Source organism: Chanodichthys erythropterus, chromosome 17 (assembly GCF_024489055.1).
Source record: "Chanodichthys erythropterus isolate Z2021 chromosome 17, ASM2448905v1, whole genome shotgun sequence".
In the NCBI taxonomy this organism is placed as follows: Eukaryota; Metazoa; Chordata; class Actinopteri; order Cypriniformes; family Xenocyprididae; genus Chanodichthys; species Chanodichthys erythropterus.
The window spans coordinates 34,477,467-34,488,447 of record NC_090237.1 but is presented as its reverse complement, the minus strand read 5'-3'; the positions used below and the strand labels follow the sequence as shown (position 1 = coordinate 34,488,447).

The window sequence follows — 10,981 nt, the reverse complement described above, 5'->3', positions numbered from 1 at the left end:
TAAATTTTAAAATATTCTTGACAGTCTGTAATCACTGAAAGAAATAGAGGGAGAAAATGGGGGAATTGAATAATTTTTTTCTCTGCTATTGTCATGACAACTAGATTGTTATTTCTGTTACTAATGAGTTTAACCCCTACTGCTGTTGTACCCAGGATTCAGTCTGCTCAGGATGGGCATAGACACCACCGCTCCCAGACCATGCCCATCATCAGGGGGAAGAACGCCCTTGCAAACCCCAAACTTCTGCATATGATGGAGACAGGTAAAAATACACTCAATCCAACTGCCAATGAAAACTTCTATTGTGGGGTTTAGATAAATATGGTGAAATTAGAATCATTGAATTGACCATTTATTGAGTCATGAACATTTATTGAACATTTAAGTATGTTTATCATTGTTGGTCACAATAGAGTAAAAATACGGTGGCTCAGAGTGGATAGCAATGCATAGGATCTGGACATGTTTTAAAGTGATTTTTTTTTTTCAGATTTCATGAGAAATTAAAACAGCTGTAATGTGTTTTTAGATGGAAATGCTCCTGAAGGAGAAAATGTCAACCCTACAGACATTGAGGCTAACCTTTCTACTGAAGTAGCCCTGACCGTGCTGGATGTTCTGGACCTGTTTGTTCATCATCACAAGGTAATATAGACATATCCTTTTATGACATGGAAATATATCCCAAAATACACTCTGAACATAATATTTGGGAAGTACATGCTTTTCATACTTACTAGAAGTATGTGAATTGGGATTTGCGCTTGGTGAAATAACATAAAAACTCCTAATAACTAAAAAAATAAAATAAAATCTATTTTTAGTCAAAAAATACTCAATATCGAAAAACTTATGCACAGAGAGGAGAATTTATATAAAAATATTTAATTATTTTCATATGGATGAAAATAATTGACAGTGAGAATGTCTAAAAATCTTTTTAAAATATTTTGAAATGTTTTCTAGAAATCTTTGAATAAGTAGTTTATATATATATATATATCTATATATATATATATATATATATATATATATATATATATATACCTGCACTGACTTTGATTAGGTGGACAAAAGTATTTCAAATATTTTCTAAATAATAGTATTTTCAAATAAATTTACTTCACAGCTGTCAAGGTGCATATTCCAACATTATCTTAAGTTTAATAACAATTTTGATATTAATTCAAGATTATACCAAATGTCTTAACACTGTCCTGTTTGTGATGTGATGGGTTGTGAAAAGGCCAAAAATTGAGTCACTGTGAAATTCACAATCTTGTTTGCCAGTATAATCAATGCAAATACTATTAAGGCAACATTCAATAAGTGATGCAGACATTCTAAGACTGTACATTCTGATTGTAAAGGCATTACGTTGCCATCTGGTGGACGCATAGTGTGTTTCGTCTAAGATGACTAACTCCTGCTACCTTCTCTTCTACTACAGAAACAGTTGCAGCACGATGAAGGGCAAAACTCTTTGATGAAAAAAGTTTTTGACACGTACCTGCTGTTCTTCCAGATCAACCAGTCCACCACCACCCTCAGACACGTTTTCACTGCACTGCGACTCTTTATTCAGAAGGTTAAACCCTTTCTCTTCATATATGTTCAAATCCTGGATTTTTATTTTTATTGGGTGCATACCAGTTGTAAACTACAGGTGCTGGTCATATAATTAGAATATCATCAAAAAGTTGATTATAGTTGATTATTATTTTACTAATTCCATTAAAAAAGTGAAACTTGTATATTATATTCATTCATTACACACAGACTGATATATTTCAAATGTTTATTTCTTTTAATTTTGATGATTATAACTGACAACTAAGGAAAATCCCAAATTCAGTATCTCAGAAAATTTGAATATTGTGAAAAGGTTCAATATTGAAGACACCTGGTGCCACACTCTAATCAGCTAATTAACTCAAAACACCTGCAAAGGCCTTTAAATGGTCTCTCAGTCTAGTTCTGTAGGCTACACAATCATGGGGAAGACTGCTGACTTGACAGTTGTCCAAAAGATGACCATTGACACCTTGCACAAGGAGGGCAAGACACAAAAGGTCATTGCAAAAGAGGCTGGCTGTTCACAGAGCTCTGTGTCAAAGCACATTAATAGAGAGGCGAAGGAAAGGAAAAGATGTGGTAGAAAAAAGTGTACAAGCAATAGGGATAACCGCACCCTGGAGAGGATTGTGAAACAAAACCCATTCAAAAATGTGGGGGAGATTCACAAAGAGTGGACTGCAGCTGGAGTCAGTGCTTCAAGAACCACTACGCACAGACGTATGCAAGACATGTGTTTCAGCTGTCGCATTCCTTGTGTAGAGCATTTCTGTGCTCTACCCACTCTGAAGAGCAGAGCACTTAAAGTTAAGTAATTGTGTTGATCATTTGATTGAAGGAAGTGACAATAGGCATGTCATTTCCTTGTTATCTTCACTTGGAATGTTAGCTTACAATGCAGCACCATCACCCTATAACTTATTTACTGCTGGTAATTTAATCACTGTCTCTTCACTGGACCCTACAGGTAGTCACTTTTAACTAACATACCACCTATTAAACAAAGTTTGTTTACAATATATATTCGATTATTTTTTCATACATGACGTAAATGTGTGTAATTTATCACATAAAAAGGAATTGTTCTACTTACATTTATAAATTCATGCGAATTAAACTCCATCTTGCAAATTCATATCACATGAAGACTTGTGACCAGTATAAAATTAATACAGCATGCCGTGACCTCTTAGCTGAATTAAAAGAGCGCAACCCTTCATTTGGCTCCCCTTTAGTAGACCAAACCATTTGGTCTTTAGTAGACCAAACCATTGAATTGCATGTCTCACCAATTTGAATTAAAACTGTCCTGATGCAATTTGTGGAGGCTCCTGTGGAATATTTCAGATTCAGAGGATCTTTGGTGAATGGAAGGTCTAGGCCGAAGCCTGGCACAAGCTTGGAGTTCCTTAGAAGCTTCTAGTTCAGCATCATCTTCACATCAGAATTTCTCAGTAAAAGAGAAAAAGAGAAGAGAGAGGAGGGGGACGAGAGTGTGGTCTTGTGATCAGTGATTTTTAAGGGGTGAAGATGCCACACCATCTTGAGTCTTTGTTCTGTAGCAAGATATTAGCATAATACATTGGATTGGATGTTTGAGAGAAGAACCTTCTAGATTCTCATAATACTATGTATATAATATGTGTCACAGAGTTAGCAACATGTAACATAAATTGACAAATAGGAAACAATCCGAAGGCACAGGTCCATCGATACCATCGAGTCCATCGATACCAAACATGCTACCCATGTGATTTTAGTTAACCATATTATGCAACTCTGAAACAATAATACCAAAAGAGTTCAAAAGAGAGAATTAATACATAGGCCAAACCCTATAAAATGAAGATCATAAGATGGGGAAAATTAGATACATGTTTATACATTTCTCAAGTAGTTAGGGTTAGATAAAAAGGGTTTATTTGTCCTTCTCAACAAGAATTAAGTCAGAGTCACAAATTCCTGACAGTCATAAAAAGTTCTTATCAGTTTTCTAGTGTCCTGTAGCAGGACACCTAGTTCTGTCTGTGTGTTAGCTTCATTTGGGATGCTAGTTGCAGTTTAGGGGGATGGGTTCACAGAACTTTGAGAGAGTCAGTTTCTGGATTATTCATTAAATATAATGAATAATTTTGTGTCTGGTTGGTCCAGACGCTACCGTTTGAACCCGTAGTGCTCTATCTAAATTTACTGAAGATATAATCCTAATCAAACACACCTGAACTACCTGAAAAATTTTGGAGAGTTCATTAAAAAGCAACAAAATTGAAATGAAACCCTGCAGAAATCTGTGCTGATTGCTGACTCTTTTTCATGTGCTCTTCCTCTTTAGTTCCCATCCACATTTTTCCAGGGTAAAGCAGATCTGTGCGGCAGTCTGTGTTATGAGATCCTGAAGTGCTGTAGCCATCGCTCCAGCTCCACTCAGACCGAAGCCGCTGCGCTGCTCTACTTCCTCATGAGGAGGAACTTTGAGTTTACAAAGGGCAAGTGCATCGTCCGCTCACACCTGCAGGTAATCTTCTGTTACTTTAGTATGTGGATGCATTTGTGTAGATAGATATATGTGTTAGGGTTTAAAATGGCTTGCTGGCTGGTTTGGGGATTGAACGTGAACGACAGACAAAGAAACCTATGTGGATTCTTTCCTTTCTTCTCCTCCAGGTGATTAAAGCTGTGAGTCAGCTGATCGCTGATGCAGGTATCGGTGGTTCGCGCTTCCAGCAGTCTCTGGCCATCATCAACAACTTTGCCAATGGAGACACGCCACTCAAAGTGAGACTCGCAAAAATAACACTTAAAGTTGCAGTGTAATATCTGCAAAACCAAACAGAATTGAAAAAAATAGCGACCATTTTCAAACCACAAGATCAAACTATGAATTTGGTTATCTCTGCTTATTAAGCTGGGATAGGCCTGTTTCACACAGCTGCAGCATGTTAAGTGGCCAATGCTAACTGGTATCATATTTGACACTGTACACATAATCAGCATGTTTCTTTCTAGCAAAAGACATGCTCTAAGTTGAGTTTTGTCATGAGCTGCAAATAAATTCAGCAGAAAATGCACTAAAACTGTATCAAACTTTATGCAAGTTTCCCTTGCAGTGGCAGACACACAACAGATTTATAAAGCAGATTTCACAACAATCAAGTTTGTGATAGTCCTCAGTAGCTCACTTCTGATAACATCTTTATTGTGGCCATTACCAAAGGACATACTTGGGTAATTCACTATTTTCTGTATAGAGCCGTGGCTTTTGCAGTTTGCTGAAGCACTGCTTTCATACTTATGCTTGCACAATTTTGCGAAGATAAGCATTTATCTTGAAATACCTAAAAGCTAATGTTAGGCATTGTTCTTTTCCATAGAATGTCATTTAGTGCTGTCATCTAAAAATGACAATAAAATAGCACTGTAAAAGTAGTCCACAGGGTTAATGTACTAGGTTTGGGGGAGTAACTTACTACAAGTAGTGACATTTTTCAGTAGCATCACTTTGTGTATAAATTTAAGGATACACATACACAATAGTAATAGCCAATAAATTGATGAATTATCTTGCTTTATTGCACTCTATATCAAATGTCTATTACTGTTTTAATTACAATGATGAATTAGTGTTTCTCATTAATTACATAGACATCCATCCCACCTCAATTTCGTATTGAACCTAACGTTGTGTTTTGCGCCATTGCTTTGGCAATGCATCTGTCAATCAAACAAAAAACAAATTTGCGATACAGCTTAGTGCACTTATCTATTGAAGCTTGTTTCCGCCATGGAATAAAAAAAATCTAAAAGATGATTGCGACTTTTTAACTTAAAATTCTGACTTTTTTCTCAGAGTTGTGAGATTAAAACTTGCAAAGTTATAAAGTCTTATTTTAAGAAAAAAAAGACCAGGGTAAAGCGAGTGTATATACAGTGGGTACGGAAAGTATTCAGACCCCCTTAAATTTTTCACTCTTTGTTATATTGCAGCCATTTTCTAAAATCATTTAAGTTCATTTTTTTCCTCATTAATGTACACACAGCACCCCTTATTGACAGAAAAACACAGAATTGTTGACATTTTTGCAGATTTATTAAAAAAGAAAAACTGAAATATCACATGGTCCTAAGTATTCAGACCCTTTGCTGTGACACTCATATATTTACCTCAGGTGCTGTCCATTTCTTCTGATCATCCTTAAGATGGTTCTACACCTTTATTTGAGTCCAGCTGTGTTTGATTATACTGATTGGACTTGATTAGGAAAGCCACACACCTGTCTATATAAGACCTTACAGCTCACAGTGCATGTCAGAGCAAATGAGAATCATGAGGTGAAAGGAACTGCCTGAAGAGCTCAGAGACAGAATTGTGGCACTGTATATCTCACAGTTCTGACTCTATAACATGCAATTGCGAGTTTTTATCACACAATTCTGAGAAAAAAAAAAAGTCTCTGAATTGTGAGATAAAAAGTCACAATTACCAATTACCACAATTACGGAAACAAGCTTTCATTTAAATGTATTCATACAATATTTGAGAGCAACGACAGAGGAGATTTTCAGTCAGAGAAGTCAAGAACAGCCCAAATACATTATCTAGCACTGTATTGGTAAAAAATTATAACATTAAACAATAGATAATTTGCTTTTTTCCAGAACACAACATTCCCAGCTGAGGTGAAGGACCTTACCAAGAGGATACGCACTGTCCTAATGGCCACCTCCCAAATGAAAGAGCATGAAAAGGACCCAGAAATGTTGGCGGACCTGCAGTATAGTCTCGCTAACTCCTACGCCAGCACACCTGAGCTCAGACGCACCTGGCTAGAAAGCATGGCCAAGATCCATGTTAGAAATGGAGACCTATCTGAGGTCAAAATGATAAGAAAAAGAAGTTTATATGAACTTCAGTATGAGAAGGTTTATGTGAACTTTAACCTATGAAATTTTAAAAACTCTTTTCATTGTCCACTTCAGGCGGCTATGTGCTATATCCACATCTCAGCTCTTATAGCAGAGTCTCTGAGGAGGAGAGGTGAGTACCTCAGTATTTGATGCCTGCTAATGTCGATGTTTTTTTTTTTGTTGCTGTTGTTTTTTGTTTGTTGTTTGTTTGTTTTTTTGCAAACACAGCATAAATAACCTCCCTATTGAGCTTTCTTTTGGCATGCTCCTTGACTGTTGCTGCTCAGTTGTTGTTGTTTTTTCAGCACTGTACTTCATAATGAATGAGAAATGCTCCTAGCTACTTCCTGCCACTTGCTCTATTCCTTATACTGTGAGTTTTTGTGGCCTTGTCATTACATGCATTCTCTTTGCTCTGGTTCTGGCTGATTGTCTGGCTCTTGCATGTGCATGCTGGCATGTTTACATTAGAGCACTTGCCTTCGTTCTAAGTTTGAAATAGGGATGGGCAGTATGACCAAAATGACTAATTGATAGGGTTGTCAAAAGTACTGACTACATTTTTAAAATTGTGACGATACCAGAATTTCTTCCTTTTCAACCTCTGATTGGTCATTGTGTTCACACGATCAACAGATATGTTGTGCAGCCATATCACCCTGTAGCCCAAGACAGGTTGCCCACTGAAGCTAAGCAGGGTTGAGCCTGGATAGTACCTGGATGGGAGACCTCCTGGGTTCCTGCTGGAAGAGGTGTTAGTGAGGCCAGCAGGGAGTGCTCACCCTGTGGTCTGTGTGGGTCCTAACACCCCAGTATAGTGATGGGGACACTATACTGTCAAAAAGCACTGTCCTTCGGTTGAGACATTAAACTGAAGTCCTGACTCTCTGTGGTCATTAAAAAAAGAAGAGTCCTTCAAGAAGAGTAGGGGTGTTACCCCAACATCTTGGCCAAATTTGCCCATTGGCCTCTGTCCATCATGGCCTCCTAATCATCCCCATACACTGATTGGCTTTATCACTCTGTCTCCTCTCCAACAATAAGCTAGTGTGTGGTGGGCGTTCTGGCGTAATATGGCTGCCATCACATCATCCCGGTGGATGCTGCACATAGGTGGTGGTTGAGGAGATTCCCCCTTCCGTATGTAAAGCGCTTTGAGTAAACAGAAAAGGGCTATATAAATGTAAGGAATTAAGGAATTAATTAATATGTCTGTGATTGGCTACTGAAGGAAAGCAGGTGTTTATCAGCAGATCCCTAATTTATCCACTGATAGATGGATCCGCTGATAGATGCTGATTTCAAATGCCCCCGTATGTATCTGCATAAGCGCTCGGCGAGGAGCGTCACAGATCTCTATTTACAGCATGTTTTTGAAGCGTTTGAACATATCAGTTGAGCGTGTGAACACAATGGCCAATCGAGGTGTTTTAGTTAGTCATAATCTGCTCAACATTGCTCAAAATGCTAGGGGGAAATGCTGGTGTCGTCACATTTTTAAAATTTCAGTTCCAACCTGGTATCGAAATCGGTACTTTTGACAAACCTACTAATTGAATATAATGGTAACAGCATATATCACTTTTTTTTTTCTTTTTTTTTTTTTTGCTGGAAGTTCAGTGAATAAAAATGATACAAATGCTACTTCTTATCATTTCATCTGTCCTAACAATATAGCAAAAAAATTTCCAACCGACACACACATACTGTCATACTGCCCAGCCCAAGTTTGCAAGTAAACCTGTGTTAAACCTGATGCCACTCTGCAATCACAGGTTACTGGAAGTCTGAGAAGGGTCGGATCTCAAGTGTGAGCAAAGAGGGAGCCTGTGTAATTAACTGTAGCCCCTTACTAACTCCCCAAGATGGAGAATGTGAGTGCACCTCCGCCTGCCCCGACCTGCAGTATACTTTACCCCATCCGGGGTCTGAATGTGTCTTACTGTCTAAACTACATTGATTTATTATAAGAGCTACCTTTGTGCTTCTTCAAGCAGCTTAGTTTACCCTGACCATACATGGCAAGTCAGTTTTGTTTGTGTAGCACTTTTCACATATTGTTTTATGTGAAAAGCAGCTTTACAGAAATTAATGCTCCCAGTAAGCAAAGCAAAGGCAAATGGGACAAAGAACAAATCCCCTAAAATGTTTAGGTAAATGATCTTAGTTACATACAAGCTTTGCATCCTTGCTGCTCAGTCAGTCAGTGACTTCACAGGCAGTTTTTGCGAAATCTACAGCACTGTGCGAAAGACTAATATGAAGTTTCCAGATGTTCTTATGAAGCATTTAATGTGCCTTTTGCACAAGACTTATTTTCAGAGAAATCTAACATAAACCTTGCAGCATAAACCTACGTTTGCTAGATTTCCAGTGAAAATATTGTATTCTATTGCATGTAATGTTGCTTCTCAACTAAATTCTAGGGATGTTTATGTATTTATGCAGAAAAAAGCAATGTAAACATCCTTGTAAAGAAAAATTTTTTGCTGTGTATGAAAGTAAATGTTTCAGTCAGGCTCTTAAGTAGTAGGTAGTAATTGTACTACCTGTAAAGACAGCATTTGTCAGCTTGTTTTATTTATTTATTTATTATTATTATTAAATGAACTACAGGAAGCAAGTGTGTGCAAACAGAATACACATTTATACCGCGTTTATCAAATACAGTGGTTCCAAATAGAATTCGGACACTTAGAAAGGGCTTGTTGCGCTCAGAAAGGTAATGTGTTAATCAGTTATAATCAGGTACATTTGTAAAGGTTTTATTTTAGTTTAATTTGTTCTATTTTTCTAAAGATGTCTTCCTGAATATTTGCTTGTGCGAGGTACCTGAAAGCCTGTAAAAATCGGGATGTGAACATCACTGCACGTGAATGTGAATGAAAGAGCCCACAAGCACTCCCTGTTTCCAGCTCACCTAATGTTTTCATGATTCAAGCAAATACTGCTTGAAGACACAGACATCCTTGTAATGTGCCACATATTATCACAATGCAAAGTGTTTGTTTACAATTAATAGTAGCCTTGATTATTTAATTAAGTTATTGTGTGATTGTTACTGTATGATTTAACAGACTTTAACAGTAAAGTGGAGTGATAATTTGATTGATGGATGTTTGAATGTGAAGATTGATCGTATGCCGAACTGATGGATGCATAGATGAGTAAATACTAAATGGAAAATGAATGGATGAGTGGATTCATGCTGTATTGGAGGGAATATGAGGACTAATGGGTTAATGGATGAACTGATGGATGATGGACGAATTAATAACCTGTGCTTTGTGTATTAAACTGCAGCATCATTCAGTATGGGTTGGGCCGCCTTCATGAATATCTCTCCTAATGTTAAAGAAGAGGGAGCAATGAAAGAAGACGCTGGCACTCAGGACACTCCTTACACAGAGGTGCATTCTCACTTTACACATTATAGAGGAAAAATAGTTTTAAATAACTCTCATAGACACTATATAATCTCTGTTCTGTAGGACACGCTGGTGGAGCAGTTAGAGATGTGCGTAGATTACCTTTGGAAGTCTGAGAGATATGAGCTCATTGCAGAGATCAACAAACCTGTTATAGCTGTCTTTGAGAAGAGACGAGATTTCAAGGTACATAGATTGTTTATTGTTGGACTATTAAAAAAACATGAGGGAACTTGTTTATCAATGGTGTGTTTATGTGTGTGTCCAATAGCGGTTATCGGAGCTGTACTATGACATTCACCGCTCATACCTGAAGGTGACAGAGGTGGTGCACTCAGAGAAACGTCTGTTTGGTCGGTACTATCGTGTGGCTTTCTATGGACAGGTGAGACACTCAATCACTCAACTCTTGAAATCATATTTTCTATAAAAAAAAATTGTAAAACAATTGTGCAAATGTGCAGTTGTTACCTCAACCCACTGGTTCCCAATTCCGATCCTGAAACTGACCTTTTAATTAGTATTAGCATTATTTTTAATGTGGAAATTTTAACCTTACGACTTATTCACACCAAATGTGTGAATTCACATTAGCACATCTTTGTCTGACCAAACCAAATCACAAACAGATCCACATGCACTCGGCCAAAACTTTGTTGATCTAGGACATACAGTGACATGAAGTGGAGCCTCCATTACCCAGCTCTTAACCACTTACTCAAGAGAAAATCCACTCTGAAAATCAGTCAGCTGCTCTGAAATTCAGATGGCCTAAATCTCTTCCAGCATCCCTTCTTCACCCCAACTCCTCAAGTCTAGTTAATAAACTCAATTTAAGTCCAGGGGGCCCTAAAGCTCTCAATTACAAACTGCAAACCAAATCTGTTTACTTTCATCATGGGCATTGCCTCCTCAAAAAAATTAGATCAGTAAATAATCCTTACTTAGGCCCTGTTTCCACCCAGGGGGGGGAATTTTATATACTTAATAAAGAAACATTTATTAAGTATATAAAACACGTCAAAACTCTGGGAAACAACAAGCATATCGCTGAGAAAAATAAGGAGAAA

The 10,981-nt window shown here is 37.5% G+C and overlaps 1 protein-coding gene across 3 annotated transcripts in view; it reads left to right on the top strand.

Moving 5' to 3' along the window:
- The window catches only part of dock10 (dedicator of cytokinesis 10), a 123,393-nt gene that overhangs the window by 104,359 nt on the left and 8,053 nt on the right, over positions 1-10,981 (top strand). For all 3 annotated transcript variants that reach the window (XM_067365855.1, XM_067365857.1, XM_067365856.1), the window contains exons 40-50: positions 156-265; positions 533-648; positions 1,454-1,591; positions 3,911-4,093; positions 4,243-4,353; positions 6,235-6,450; positions 6,556-6,613; positions 8,259-8,357; positions 9,787-9,893; positions 9,975-10,097; positions 10,183-10,296. In XM_067365855.1, coding sequence (XP_067221956.1) covers positions 156-265; positions 533-648; positions 1,454-1,591; positions 3,911-4,093; positions 4,243-4,353; positions 6,235-6,450; positions 6,556-6,613; positions 8,259-8,357; positions 9,787-9,893; positions 9,975-10,097; positions 10,183-10,296 — 1,375 coding nt within the window. The remainder of the gene's footprint in view (positions 1-155; positions 266-532; positions 649-1,453; positions 1,592-3,910; positions 4,094-4,242; positions 4,354-6,234; positions 6,451-6,555; positions 6,614-8,258; positions 8,358-9,786; positions 9,894-9,974; positions 10,098-10,182; positions 10,297-10,981) is intronic.